Consider the following 16,561-nt stretch of genomic DNA (forward strand, 5'->3'; position numbering starts at 1 on the left):
TTAATAAATTGTTTCTATGCTTTCAAGAAAAATCAAAATTAAGGAAAGCCTACATTACTCTGAAACATATAAGAACTGAGTTTGAGATGACCCATGGACAGATTAACTGATCACATTGCTCTTCTGCACATGAAAACAGGTTTCTGCTCTGGCCTTATGTGCCAGCACTTCAGTGTGTTGCTCGGGAGACCCGTGCAGCTCATAGACTCTGATGCGGCATTGCTGCTTCTCCCCAAACAACAGAACTCTAGCAGCTGTTCTATAGTTCAGATTTTCTGTGGCACGAAAGAATAAGTGGATTTTATCAGCTAGTAATCAAAAACAGCTTCCTGACTGTCACCAAAAAGGGGTCAACTTCAGCAATAGAAAACACTGAAAACTGTCTGGGTTCTTTCATATTTAGTGTGTGTGTGTATAAAATATATATTTTATCTCTGTATCATTTTAAATGTGGTAAAGTCACTTAGCAGTTCATTTGCTCCCACTGCTTCATTCTGCAGTTGGAAACTTCCATGTGTGTTTAATTGCGAATTTCAGAAAAAACCCTCCAGGGAAGCAGAAGTAAAAATTGATCAGATGAAAATAAGCTAATAAATGGCAAAGGTTTGTTTAATTCCATTTTCTGAAGCTCAGGGCAAGTCTTAGACAATTCCCTCTCCCCCCCCCAACCCTCTATCTGTAGTTACTATCATCATCAATAAAATGGCAGTATTATTTGTACATTATCTGGAGGTCTTAAAGTAAATAAATCCTACTGTTTTTAGCATTTTATTAGAGTATCCAGCTACATCAAGAATTAACTGGGTTGCCCTTTGGAGAAAAATTATGCCTACTATTAAATTGTACAGAATAAAAATAAATGCATATCCATTACGAAGAATTCTTAAAGCCCAATTAATTCAGCAGTCAGTAATTTTATTTAATGCAAAATGTGTTATTTTTCTCCTAAAAATACTCTTCTTTTAGTGGSTTTAGATGATAAACTATGCAACATAAATATTTTAAAAAACATTAACACAATGCAAAGAAGTTTATAATTTAGCAAAACTATTTTATTAAAGCTTGTTCTCATGATAAAATAATAGCCAACAAAATCATATTAGGCAGAGTTTCTGTAAATGTGTGTAGCTGCCGCCTATTCAGATATCACTAAGTCAAGATACTTGTTTTCTGTGGTATTCTTTATTTTCAGCTATTTACAGTCAAGCATGAAGCAAAGATTACATCAGGAATGTAGTATTACAATTTTCCCCTCAAGATTTACCATAATTAATGCCAAATAGAAATTTTGTTTTCCCTCTTATCACTAAAATACAACTATTTTGCACCCTTTCCCTATTCAGTATATTTAAAAATATTGCACTACATTTTTCTCTTACAATCATCATTAGCAATACCATATGAGGAAAACTATATCCAGCTTTTCATACCCACTGTATTACACAAGTAAATTCAAAACATTGAATGTATTTTTGTGAAATCATTATTTGCATTGTTTTCACAGCTCCTTCATGTGTGCCAGGGTTTAAATGAAGTACTTGGATATATTTGAAAACTTCTATAGTAGTCTGTAAGAGCAAACACTGATGGAGATTTAATGCAGATCACCACCAATGGTAAGCCACTGAGAAAATGAAGTGGGAAAGTCTTAATATGCATCTCAAGCAAGTATAGGTTAAATAACTTTTAGTCAATTAGGGAAGCTAGTTTGGTGTGATTATTTGCTGAAGCATAATTTCAGAAGTGTGACACACCTATTTTAGCATGGACAGTATTTTCCATACATTAACTAAATAATTATCAACTGCCCAGAACTCACAAAAAAGTGCCAGTAGTTGCATAAGTGGAAGTAATTGTTTTGCTTAAAAGTACAAGTAAGTTTCTCCATCTGTGAAAACCACTGCTTCTTTTCTTGCCTATCACAAAATAAATTGAGAAGAAAATTTTATGGAAAAGTACATTACAGACTGCCTCACAATTTTAAAGAAACAATTTTACCATCTTAGAGTCAATTCCTTTTCCACAAAAGCACTTTTTCTACAATCAGTGATAAGAATGATAACGATATCAGTATCTAACAGTACCTAAAATAAAGATGATACTGTATACTTAATTTCTAACATAGAAGATGAAAAATATACGTTTACAGGAAATAAATAAGAACAATGGCCGTAGCCACATGATGCTACGATCCACAACTGACACATAGCACAAAACCAGATGATTCTTGTCAAAAGCTGCTGGCTGAAATTCTTCTTTGTCTCTACTGGAGTCACTTATTTTGACTCCCAAAAAACATGTTATATACACTATASGACATTTTTCTGGAAAAAGTTGGTCTTCTTGCTCAGACCATCTCTTCCATCTGAGAAGCTGAACACAGTTTACCAATATATAATTACCCCAAAATGTTGAGAAATGTAACATTTAACTATTTTGGAAAGTGTTACTTAAGCTTTCTGAAATGATAAAAACTGTGGTGAAATATTAAAATGTTTGAAATCTTAAATTGTAATCACATGCTGTTCCAGAGTGAAAAAAAAAAAAAACTTCCAGCTCCTAAGAAGTACAAATTTCTTTTATCAGATTATCAGATACTACAATATTTAAAGATACAGTTATGTTCTGAAAGGCAACCAGCCTCTTTTATCTCCAAATATTCCCAATTAAATTAAAAGATACTGGTCTGTAATTTAATACTTAGAATTATTCAAGTAGGATGCAATATCCCAAAGTTCTAAGGAAGTAATTTTTTTTTAACCAAACAGTACTATATTTCATGTTAATTACAAACTATGAAGAGTTCTTACATTTAACAAAAATAAGGAAAGCAAATGACTTGATATGCAATGATACCTTTACTAAATATTAATAATAGACAAAATAAAAGTTAATTTGCTTTCATGATATGTTTGGCAAGAGATACAGAACTATCTAGAAGACCTACAATAACTGTAATCAAAATTTTAAAGCCTGGTCCCTCAGTGRTTTCTGTGTCTGTCATCAACTTAGGCATGCAACAAACTTGAAACTTTTTTTCTCATATAGTGGAAATTAAACATTTCAAAAATCCCATTTCCTTTTGAAAGTATGAATTCAAAAAAAAGAGGGGGGAGAAATACACTAAGGACACCATACAGATTAATGTAAAATGGGAAGGTTATATACTTAGAAAAATTAAATATAAATTATTAAAAATAAACTTCCAATATGAATCAAAAAATGTAGTTTTAACACAATTTTAACCAGCCAGTTTTAACAAAATGAGGAACCCATTATTATCTGTACTTTTACATAGACAAATAATTGTGGAGAAGCAGGTCATGTACATTATACCAGTGTTTTAATTTAATTTTTGTGTGTTTATGATTAAGTGCAAAGTATTCTTCTTAGTCCATTTTTCAAATGCTAAATATGTAAGTATCAGTCTACTGATTGAGGTGGATCAACTGGTTCTTCTGATATGTTGAATGTTGGAGCCTCTGTCAGACTGATGTCTTCATTATCCATTTCTTCTGCTATATTGGCTTCCTCTAAATCTTTAGGCATTTTTCTTGACTGCCGGTCTAATGATGTGTTTTCTAAAGATTCTATATCCTCAATGCCAGCTCTGTAATGGATCATGAGCAGTGTAAGGGCCTGCAGTCTTTCACCTGATTTAGCCAGCGCAGTAGAAATTAATGCTTTTTTCCTTGCATCATTTGTCTCTTTTTCTTCTTTAACAAGTGAATTATTATTTTCCAGCTCCTGGTCTATTTCATTCTGCAACTTATCCAACATGAACTCTAATTTCTGAAATCGCTCCTCTGTAGGTAAACTTCTATAGAGATCACGTCCAATTTCTTTAACTGCAATGAAGACACTGTCATCTAGACCACCTTCCTTTCTCACTAACTTTATCCCTGTGCCTGCTGCACGCTTTGAAGGACTATTAGGACCACTGATTTCAGTGTCACTACTTTCATTATCAGAAGTGTTTGGTGTGTGCTTTGGCGAAGGTTCTACAGTGTCTGTTCCTTGCTCAGAAAGGCGAGCTTTGGGGACTTGACGAAGATTTAACAAACGGGTGCTTGTGTTAATGATATGCCTGGTCAAACCTGTGGTTTTATTAACAGATTTAGATTCTGAATCAACACGAGAGGATACAGCCTGTGAAGCTTCCTGCCCTTCTGCTCTACAACTTCCCACAGTTCGATCAAGTCTCTTTTCAGCTCCTACACAAAAGGGTGTCTCAGTTAGACATTTTTCTTGACATTTTTTATGGCAAACATAAGCACAGAGCATGCACTGTGAAGCTGCTTTAGTCCAAACTTTCTTTTTGCAATAATCACACCAAGTTGGATTCTGAAACTGAGTATCTTGAAAGTTATGCTTGTTCTCGGTAAAAATGATTTGTCCCAAATAAGGATCTTCTTTCTGAACTGCACGACCTTCTTCTTCCAACTGACATTCCTTTTCTTTCTCTAGCAGAAAGTTCGAATCATCTAATTCTCCTTCTTTTAAATATTTAAAGTGTAAAGTTAGATCACCATAGCAAAATTTTTCATTGAATCCCTTATGTGTTGTTAAATTCCGCAGTGCCGTTCTAGTGACTGCTGCTTTAGGTGTAGGAGCATCCAATTTAAATGTTCTAATATATTCCATGGATGATGTAGCTATACAATCTAAAGCAATTTCTTCAAGCTTTATGCTTACATACCCTAAGCAGATAAAACCACCTGCTTTGAAAGGGTCTCTGCACCACAGTGCTACATTAAGATACTTCTGGTATCCTTCCACTTCAAATATACAGGAAGATGCTCTTGTCCTTGGCCATCGACCTTGTCGAATTCGATAAGGAATTTCTGGTGATTCCCATGGCTGATGATCATCTCCACTATCTCTAGCACTACGTGCATTTTCTGAAATTCCATCTTTTAATGTATCTTGTTTTGGTACTGTTAATACTTTTGATACCACTGGGTCTTCTATTTGATCATTATTCTTTACTACCTTCTCCGTACATTTATCTACATTATTTATAGGTGGAGGTGGCCTCTCTGGTTTCTCAGAACATACACCTCCAGGTTCTAACAGATTTTGAGTTTCACTAGTTGGCAAAGTAGGCTTATTTTGGGGTCTAGGTGGTACTGGAGGCTTATTACTAGAGCCTTGTGACTGTTTACCTGATTGCTGTGATGTATCTGAACTTTCAGAAGTTTTAGGTGTTGCCACTTTAGCTACATCTTTTTGTTGCATTTTTGATGTTGTCTGATAGTTTCCTAAAAGTAATTTTCGATTCAGAATCGGAGATATAGTTCCAAGTGGTTTAGTAGAAAATATTACAGCTGAACGTTTGGGACTCTGAGTTGTTGGCGTATCTTCTTTTTGATCAGTTGACTCACATGCTAAGTCCTCGAATTCTGAATCAAAATCTTTATTTTCAACATCAGCTGATATACTAGCTTGGTCATCTTCTGGCTGTGTCAAAAAAGCAGAGTCTTCCAATTGTCCAAATCCATCCTGTAGTGCTGAACCATGTTGATTATACCCAACAGGCCTTTCATAAAACACTAAAACTCTGTCCCCAGCCTGTCTAATGAGCTTCAACACTTGCACAGTTGATGTGATTTTAACACCTATTAAAAAAAAGAAAAAGGGACAAAAAAAAAAGGTAAATTTGAAAATACAATAGCTATGTAAACGGCCAAATATAGTCAGCAAAACCCCTTAGAACTGGAATAATGAACAATTGTATTACTACTACTAATAAAAGAAATCAAACAATTATGACAGAAGATCTAAACTGACAGGTAACASCTGGATCCTTTCCATTTTATTTATATATGACTTCAGGAGCTGGAAAGGAAACTCACACAGTCTCGACTGCAACTGGCATTAACACTATAAAGACTAATGTTGATTTAACATTATTAATAGGATGTTAACAGACTAATGTGATGTTACCTTTCTTAACCTTTGTTATTAGCCTTACTGTAATTTGGATTTTTTTAGAAGTAGTCATTTAACAACAGATTCAAGTGAGATCGATATCTAAAAATACGTACTATTGTAATAAGAGCAGAAGTAGACTAACAAAAAAAAAGAGTTCTAATATGTTAACAGGAAAATATAGGCAAAATGTCGCATTTTCAATGTGACTAAATTCTCAATGTGGCTAAATAGTGATGCTAAACTGAATTGTCTGCCTCATCACTGAGCTTCCAAAACCATTTGACAGTACCTCCAAGTTACATTAAGAGTCAAGATCAACAAATTAGGTGCTAGCTAAAGTATATTAATAAGCATATAATCCAAATGAAGTCATGCAGTGGGTAATGTAAAATGACTATTCTCTTGTGCTGGAGCAATCATCAACTGCCTATCTGAAGCTACTCAATATCCTTCTAAATCAAAAGAGTAGTGCAATGGGGATTTAGGCAGTACCTTATTATAATGACTCATTATATTCTCTAACTTTGGTTCTGGTCTGTAAAACCTCTCTGGTCAGATATCTAACCCCTAACAGACACATAAACACATTAAATAATTCATGTTATAAATAGATGGAATTTTATTTTTATAGTAAATTGTGACATAAATTCTTCCTATAGTATCATAAAGGCTTACAAAACAAAATCTGAAATAACTTTAACTTGTACAGTTAATGTTTGGCAAAGAAATGCACCAGCTATCATATGCAGAGATATCTAGGATACTATAGCTCATAATTATGCAATTTTTGCTACATTTCTTTCTTAGCAACAGCATTATGGAGATAATCTCTCTAGATCCAAATTAACCACACAATCCTAACAGAACTTCCTTTATCATTTTTCCCTGAAATGATTTTCATTTACATTGTTTTGTCAATGTTATCTATACTTATTTCTAAACCATTATTAACATACAAGGATATTCCCACAGCTTTTTCTTCATTATATGATCTCTTGACAGTGTACAAGCCCCATTAACTTTAAGCTAAGCTGCTTACAATTCCTACTACACAATGTAGTAGGTAGTCCCATAATATCCAGTAGAATAAAAACTGCATTATTTCTTAATGATCATTATCAGGTTCCTATCTGGTCCCTTCACTGAGTTTATTAGCTGTTGTTCCTGTTAATGGTTTATCTGTCTTTCTGCCCATAGATCCCTTCCAACTGTCAAGTCTAAAGAAGTAAAATTTCCAGTTTCAGTGACTGATTATGATTTACGATCATGATCTAATTCTTTGTTGGTCATATGGTCCATATAAAACAGAAATATTGGAGATACATTTGGAGCTGGTCTGATTTTAAATTGTATAAAACAAAGCCGTTTCAATCCACTTCACAATTTCCAGGGATTTTGACAGATATAATAATAAAAAACCCACTCCCACAAAAAGTGAAAGATATTTTCTTGTTTCAATGCAACACCTATCTTCCAAAATTTGGCCAAAATCTTTAAATGCGTGAAGCTAAAATTAGATTTCTAAATAATATTAATATTTGTACTGTAATTTTAAAATTATATATAATTATGTATCTATTATATTTTCTAAATAATATTAAAAGTTTCATAAGGTTGCTCTGTTTGTCAAAAATACACTTACAGTGCTTGTTCCATACTCAACTATTACTTCAAAGTCAGTGCTGAGCATTCATATCTTGGATATAAAATACTATGACTTTCCTTATAATCCAAGCAGATTTTACAGTGTCATTGGAAAAAAAACAAGTAGGAAACCTCACAGCTTCGCTATTAGAGCAATTAAAATATATTGACATTTAAATGTGTCTTCAACTTTATATAGCTTTTGTCTAACAGAGAGTAAATAAAGATGCAAAAAAATGGATCAAGTGAATGATTCATTAAGTGGTCACAAATACACAAAGGTTCGTTTTCCCTAAACTAAAAATATCTTTAATTGTTGAGAAAGGAAGTCAAGTAGAACCGTGTGCAAAAATGTCCTTCCACTTGGCAAGATCACACTGTTATTTTAAAAGTTGACATATTACTCACTGCCAATTGCCAGAAGTCTATCTCCCCTCTGTAGATCAGCAGCTGCTGCAGGAGAGTTCGGAGTAACTGTTTCAATAACAACATGCCCTGCATCTTCTTCTTTGGATTGCACAAGGCGGAGTGTTAGTCCAACACTTTGCAAATTTCCTTTAACTAGTTCTGCCTAGAGAGAAAGAAGTTACAAGTTAGAATACGTTGATTAGTTTACTGTAAGGACTCATAGTTACTTATGATTTTAACTAAACATAGCTGATACAATGAAAAGAATTACATTAGGACATCTGTTGAATTCAATAAGTACATTATCACATAATGTATTCACTATCTGCCAATTCAGTTTACAATTTTGGGGAAAAATGGACCCAAATGCCACCAGTTCTGAAGAGCCAAATATGCTGAAACTAGAAGGTAGTGCAAGAAATTGTCAGCAAAACATATGTGTTTATGTGTCTGTTCAATCACTTATATACAAATAATAACAATATTCAGCTACACCGTATAAACACTAATCTGCTGAAATAGCAGCAAAAGGCTCATTTTTATAAAAAAACCCAGTCCTAATAAAGCTGTACACAACCTCATCTATCTATCAGGACAATACTATTTAATATTAAATATTAAATTTTATTTAATTAATACTGACCACCAATCTAGGTATTATTTTGATGTACAAAATAAAGTTATAAAACCTGTTTCTCACCAATAGCTCTTCAGTAGTCTATACAAAAGCTATTTGGGGTGAGAAAACAATTAAGAACACACACATGTAACTAAGTATATTTAGAACAAATTTATGTGGTATTTATACATATTTACTAACGCAAAACACAACATTTAAAATAGTATAAGAAGTTTCTCGAATGAATAAGAACCATTTCTTATATTTATCTTGTCAAGAAGCCTTACAAAAGTAACATAAAATTTAACTCAGCAACTTCAAATACTTTATTCTTTAAAAATGATGGAGGTGCAATATCCATAGTAGAATTTCACCCAACATACATGCATAGACTTCCAAGATACAAGAAAAGATCTCTCTCAAAGAACATACTGAGAATATACTATTCACTATACCTCAATGTCTGTTAATAAAAAAATTGCAGTAGATCTCAAATAATGTTTTTAAGGAATAAAAAAATGCACACTTTTTTTCCTAATGGGCATTCCCTTTGAAGTGTTTCAAATGACTGTCTACTTTCTCTCTGCCAAACGATATTCTGTCCGTTTGAAAGAGAATTCACAGTTCATCTTAGCTCTAAGTAGAGAAATTTAATTTGCTTCCTTGTTCTCAAGAAATGAGACACAGATACTGTTTGTAGAAAACCTCCATAGGAAACTTTCTATTTATTTTCAATTTACTGAGCTTAGGTAGACAGTCCTCTCCCCTATCCTTCTGCATTTACTTTGTTGCTATTCAATTGTCTGTGTTTGAACTGTCTGGAGTTGATCCTCCTCTTCTGAGGACATGTTGGTTTGCTTATTTTTGTACGGTGGCTTTTAACAGATGGAGTGGATCATTTAACTTCAGTACATGACTCTCTCCTTAGCTGCACAAGTCTGTCGTTATTCCTTCGCTCTAGTCCTAACAGCTGCATATTCTTGTTTTTTGTTAATTGAAGTTTTGCTCTTTATAGAATTTAAAATRCTATACTAATTAACTGTTCTCTTAACAACAGTAGTGAGTTTAAAGAAGCAGACTTGCATAAACTTTCTAAGCTTTCCCACTAACTTTCTGCATTTCACATAGTCACTTAAGCAAGGATATTTTCTCTCAAGCTTTGTAAATCTGTCTATTGTGAAAGGCAAATTGAACTCTTCAGGACACTATCTATGCTCAGTAGAGTATGTAAAACAAGACTTAACAAGTTGAACTGCAATTCTAGGATTTAAGGTTCTTCTGTAAAGCAAATAAATAAGTTTAATTGCCCACAAAAACAATTGCTTCAATTTTTCTTAAGGTCATCCCTATTTACACCAGAGAAATCCTGATGACACCATTAAATAGTTTTGAAGTCACAGAAAAATACTAGAAATATTTAAAGAAAAAAAATCTTTTATTTTACTTCCTTTAATTTATACGTAATATGGCTCTACACTAGCAATTTTCACATGCGAATTGTATGCATATATGGAGACAACACAAATAATTACTACAATTTCAAACAATATTGGTTTAATATTTTAGCTATCAAAAACAAGTGCCATGAATATGGTATGGTATTATATGAACCCAAAACAAAAATTCCCTTGAAAAATATCACTCCACATTATGCAGCTCTGCATATTATTATCAGTCAACAAGCAAGCTCCTATTTCTGGAATTTGCCACAGATTAAGTACTCAAATCTCACTTTTACTAAAAAGGCTTTGAAAGTCTTGCCTCATATTATTAGAGCTGAAAAAAGATTTACAAACCTTTGTGTTTGAATAGATAATTAAACTAACAATTAAACATAACAAAGAAGAGAAAATAAACTTCCACTTACGGAGCACTGGCTTAAACATGAATATTATACAGACTGAAAAGCAGACTATAAACATTTTGTCTTACTTTTCATAAGGATACAACTATGAAGTTTCTCAGTGATGGGCTTTCAGGAAATAAATGGATCTTTAGTCTGAATGCTGGAGAAATGGAAAAAAATCATCCCATTGGGATTTTTTTAATGCTAAAACATTTTGGCAATTTAATTACGCTCCTTAAGGGAGACATTTACTTTCAAAATCTATGGTTTGTTCTGAAATCTAATACAAGTTCTGGATCTTAATTCCTAGAACTGCAGTTAATGAATATGACATGACACAACACTTTAAAATCATGGTTCATATAGGATGGATAGTCTGTTAATTTTGCATTACTGCAGAAGAAAGTTTGCTATTTGTTTGTTTGCAACATGTGATAACTATGTAATCCATCTTTGAAAAGATCAGAAAAATAGTCAACTGCTAAGGAAAGTTGACCATCATAACATAAGCGTTACCTCATGAAAACCAAACTTTGCTTTACAGTTGGACGAATGTTTTCTCTTCTGTTCAAACAGCGGCACACAAAAGCCATGACATTTCTAAAGATCCACTTTGAGAAAGTAATAAGTTTTATTTCAAAATGAGAAGCTTACACACAAAAAAAAAAACAAAAGGGCTAGTAATGTAACATCTAGCAATTTGGACAAAAGGCAGCCACAACCTCAGAACAGTGGTTACACTGTTATTACTTATGAATCATGGCAGATGTGATGAATAAAATAGGGGGAAAGGGCATAATTAGATATTTTCTAAAAAGTAAAAGTGTTTCCAGAAGTTTTCTTACAGACTTTTGTCAGCACAGATCCTCATCCTCTTAAAGCTTCCTTTGAATCTAAGGACTTCTTTGAGCAGTTCTCAATAACAGTATGATTTAACAAGCAAAATATCCTCTAGAGTAAAAGACTRGAAATCTCTGTGGTGATTTCCAGCATTTCAACCCTTCCCTCCTCCCCCAGGGCTAGACCACATAAAAGAAACTAGGGATAGCTGGGACCAAAAAGACACTTGGGTATCCCTGAACATTTCCACGTAAGGACACTGACTACTTTTTAGACTGTATGAATCTGATGGCAGGATGTGTATGAAACTGATGGCAGAGAGACTTGCAATATTCTAACAATATCTGATGGAAAGCTGTTTCTGAAAGGAGAGATCCTTTGAACATAACAAGCAAAGTTCATCTCAACATTTTATTAACTTTGCACAGTCACAAGATTTCTCACAACAACTGGTTTTTATTCATCAGCCCAAATCAGATGTATAGCTTTCTTGATTTTTCTGTCTGGGAACTCTGAGTTTCACCAAGTGTTATTACCACTCAGCTAGCTACAGTGAAATTAAACTCTTTCAAGCTTTCTGAAATACTCCCCACTCTGACAACTGAACTCACTAAAACAGGCATTTTTGTACATCAAACAGGGCTACTTTATATCTTTCTCCCCTTCTCTCATACTAAAATATGATAATACATGCAAAAAAATAAAGGTTTACTGGGATAGAAAAAATCAGAAGGACCAAAATCAGCTGAATCACACGGAGTAGAATAGAGATGCTGATAAGGAAAGGACATTTATTATCAAGGAAGCATAATGTAAGGCAGAAAAACTGAAAGTGGTGCTTTGGAGAAAAGGGAGTCACAACCAAGTAGCTACACTGCATTAAAACAAGATTATTTTAGTTTAATCTATGTAATAGTTGCGCTCTATGACCATCTGCAACCCTCCCACTGCAAATACTTGGTCAAGGTGCAAGATAAAGAAGGTAATACTAAATGCATCTCAGTAAAAGGCATACATTCAGTGAAATTTATATTCAGAGAGAGCTAAACAATTTCATAACATTTAGCAAATGATCCTTCTTAAAAAAGGAACATATAATTGTGAAGCACTACAGGATTATTTATGAAATACTTTTTGAAAGTAAGGTGCAATAGAACAGGAATGCCCATCTTGAACGGGGAGAAAAAAAAACAAAAGGGCTAGTAATGTAACATTGTTTTATTATTCAAGGAAAAAAAGAAAAGGACACAAAATTTCCTTTCACTTTAAAATTAATAAGACATTTTGATGTGGTGCTGTGAATGCTTGGGTTTTAGTGGGACGAAGTACATAAGTGTTGATTTCACAATACAGGTTTTAGTTCATTCATATGCACCAGCGTAAGAGCCACTGTGAAACATAATCCCATCATTGCTCTCAGTCCAGTATTAAAAGTGTTTTCTGGAAATAAAATGCACAAAATACTATGTTGTGTTCCCTACCTCAGCCTTGCCATTTTGAAAACATGGCAAATGTTGGCTGCCAGTAAAAGTCAGCTTCTTTAACCTTTTTTAATTTGAATATACTGATACTGAACTTCATAGCTGCATATTGATAATTCAGAAGTCTACAGCTTGCCTATATCATTAAAATGGCTGAATATTTTGATGTCAATATAAGATGTAATTGCCATTCTGCAAATGTTTCATAAAATAATCAGTTTGAAAGAATTTGCAGATACACAGGAATTATAAATCAGCATTTCATTTAAATCTGTGAACACGTAGGTAAAGTTAAATGAGCATTTCCCATTATTTTAAATAAACACTAAAAGTAGTCYGATCATCCAAGCACATGCAAGAAATCTAACTTCATTGACTTTACATCAAATAATAACATTTTTAGAATTGTTGCTTATTGACTATCGATGAAATACTGCAATTGTTAACGATATGTAATCTGTTGTATATGTTGCAAACTGTCAGTAGTATGTCTGTACAGTACTCAACTGCATTGTGGATGAAAAATCTTATTTTTTCTGACTTACTACAGTAGATCTTATACATTCTTGGAAGATATGGTCTAACATAATTTTGGAGGACAAGAGATAATATGTCTACGAATATGCCTGTAAACTATTATATTCTCCCAGACAATCCTGCATGATAAGAGAGGAAATGAAGGAATATTTCATGTCAGGAAAACAGCATTAAAGTACAAAACTGGCAAGCAGTTGCTTCTGTTCTAAAGGCTCAGAAATTTACATTATTAGAAAAAGGGTTTTGGCATGTATCATTAAAATACGGACTTTAACACTATACCTTTGACTCCATTACTGAATGCAGTCGTCATGTATGAGCTGCCTAGCTTATTTATCTGAGCAAGATCAGACAAAGAAAGGAAGCAGGGATCATTAATCTCATAGATCATTAATCTCATGATACAATCCTTASTAACACTAGACTCAAAAAAGTTAGTTTTTTGAATGTTCTGAGGATTTCAAACTATGCTTTAGAAAAAGAGTAGCTGTTTTCTTTCCTTTGTAACATGGTCCCAAAGTGCAAAACTATGGGGCTAGAGTAGCGCAAGCCACTTCCGTTCAATTCTGCAGTCCTCCTGTCTGCACACAGGAGTATCCCCTCAAATGTTCTGGGGAAACAGTCAAAAAAAACAATCTTACATGGAAATTGGCTGATACAGACCTTGGTCACAGATCCCATAGGAAYAGATGACAGAAACCCTTTATACTTCCCAGACAGAGAAAACTCCCAACAACAGGAAAAGGAGAAAGCTTTCTGAGCATTTGACTAAACCCTAATAACCAGCCTTCCATAGTCAATAAAGTAGGCACTGGTTATTAAAAAATTATAACTAGTTGTTACCACTGTTATGTCTCGTGTGTGTGTAGATATATCAATATATACACATGCACACACACAGAGTTACATAGGAATCCATTAAAATAATTCATTTCTGAACCTTGTTAATTAGGTAGAGTTTTCCAAGTGAGTCTCTGGGTTATATGCAAATTCTAACATGCCGGAAAAACAAACATGAAAAACAAACAAAAAGCCCAACTCCAGGACCTGGCTACATAAATGATATATATGTGCCTCAATATCTTCAGTATTTACTTTAGTAGGCCTGCTACCCGTGAAAACTAATTTAAAAGAAATTAGAAAATTAAATAAAACTTGCGAAATACAGCATTGTAATACCCTATTTTAAAGGAAGAAAATCTTCTTTGCATTAAAATTAATTCTAGATATAAACTTGACTCTTCCACTGTTCTTTTAGTCTCCACTAGAAGCATAAATGTTAATTGCTTTCCACTTTTTTCTTTTTTAAATAGGGGTTTGTAATCTAATATGAAGAGTTGTACATTGGCTACTTAAAACTTCAGTATATTTCTAGAAGACATACTGCATTCTAAGAAACCAGCACATACTAGAAACATAGATATTAAATTGGAAAGCAGTTTACTGATTGGCAAATTAATTTTAAAAGAAATTCATACAATATGTTTCCTAAAATTGCTTGAATAAAAATCTGAATTTTATTCTTTATTATGAAATTGTTACTGTTTTAAAACCTGTATCAAGACTTGTGTAACAGTAATTCATATGTTCTTTCTTGCTATGTGATGCTGCTTCTACACAACAGAAGCATATACCTTTAATACTGTAAGTGCCTGAAAACTTCCATGCATTTTTTCTTATTTGTTTAAATTGATTCAGTTAATTGCCACAGAAACATGTTGAAGTGATTTCTCTCTAAATTAAATTTTGCTAAAATATATTGGACAAATATGCTGAGCAAACATATATTGTACTAAACTTATTAGAATTGTGTTTTTTTCCAAAACAGTTTAATTTAAAGGTATTCTTCTGCCCCTTTTGCTTACAAAAAAGTTAACAAAACCATTAAAAACTTAAAGAACACTTAATATGCAAGACAAAAATATTTTGGAAAGGCTAATAACTGCAGAATAAGCTTTCATCATAAGTATGCACTTAAAAAATAAAGCTTCATGGTGAACAAGTCTGAGCTATAATGAATATTAGAGAAAGTTAAAGTTCTATCAGAAAACTGTCTCTGCAAGGATATTACAGAATTTATTTAGATTCATAACCACATTTTCTTAATTCATCCTGTGGTGGTACTTAGTTTGTATGAATCAATGCCTTGCCTCAACTCAATGTTCATTGTAGCATTTGCAGTGGATTTCTAGACCAGGCTGATCCTTTCAGCTTCAGACTACTTTAATTACTTGGTTCAGCTGGTGTTTTATTTTCCTTCACTGCAGCTCTTGCTCTGCTCTTAAGGCAGTGACTCTAGAGATGTTTTTCAGTATTCATATAAATAACAGCTGTCCTTTGTAGCTGGTCACTTGCCTTATCTTTCATCCATTGAAACCTGAGAGAGGAAAAAAAACCTTTCATGCTCATCACCTTTTACATCAAAAAGTTCAAAAAATACATTTTGTCTTGAAAACAGTCTTCATCAGTAGACCATCGGAATGAGCTGACATTCCGAATAATCTTGAGAAGAGTCACAGCATCTGTCTAGCATACACTCTTGCAATATTGGAAAATACCTTTTCTAGATTGTTTAGTCTTATTCAATACTACAACTTCCTTAGTTTATTAAATCCTATTTTCTATATTTGTGTTTTATATCATATCAGCCAAAAAAGATCACAAATTAGATAAGTAACCAACTAGAACATCAACTCCTGACAAATCAGGTACTGGCAAAGTTATTTACAGTATGAACAGTGATTGTTATGGGACTAGCTATTCCTTTGCATCGTTTTGGGTGTCACTGAATGGATACCAAAACCATCAGCTTGTGGCCTCTTCATTTTTTATTGAAGAAAATTTCTAATATTATCTAATTCTAACTGAGCAGACTGACTCAGATGCTCATCTGTGATCAGCAAGTTCACTGTGACTGCTATTAACTTTTCAAAAGGAGCTCTGACTGCTCATTAAAGCACAGGAATTGTATAGTCATTTCAAATGGTACAGTTTAAATTTAAACACTAGAAAACACAGCATTCAGTAAAGTTAAGACAACCACTGAAGTCCTAATAGCACTGGATCTTATCAAGTTTTTCAGGTGTTAAAAACTCAGCTTTGAAAAAGTGTCTTTGTTTTTTTGTTTTGAACTTGTAGCTATTCCTAGTCAGCATATGAAACACTTGATGTGTGGACCATTTTCCACACTTCCTTCCCTTCTTAAGAGCAATTTTTAAAACATCTCTGCCTTCAGAAGACCTTTACTGGCTT

General features: G+C 33.4%; 1 protein-coding gene across 1 annotated transcript in view; it reads right to left on the minus strand.

Annotated features, from left to right (window-relative positions):
* Nucleotides 1-1,163: 1,163 nt before the first annotated feature.
* The window catches only part of PDZD8 (PDZ domain containing 8), a 62,648-nt gene continuing 47,250 nt past the window's right edge, over nucleotides 1,164-16,561 (minus strand). Inside the window, exons 4-5 of the mRNA XM_085319050.1 lie at nucleotides 7,987-8,149; nucleotides 1,164-5,618 (exon numbers count right to left, since the gene is read on the minus strand). Of these exons, the coding sequence (XP_085175176.1) occupies nucleotides 3,424-5,618; nucleotides 7,987-8,149 (2,358 nt within the window). The 3' untranslated portion in view covers nucleotides 1,164-3,423. The remainder of the gene's footprint in view (nucleotides 5,619-7,986; nucleotides 8,150-16,561) is intronic.

Source organism: Rhea americana, unplaced genomic scaffold (assembly GCF_003343005.1).
Source record: "Rhea americana isolate MKP2758 unplaced genomic scaffold, rheAme1 scaffold_57, whole genome shotgun sequence".
Taxonomy (NCBI): Eukaryota; Metazoa; Chordata; class Aves; order Rheiformes; family Rheidae; genus Rhea; species Rhea americana.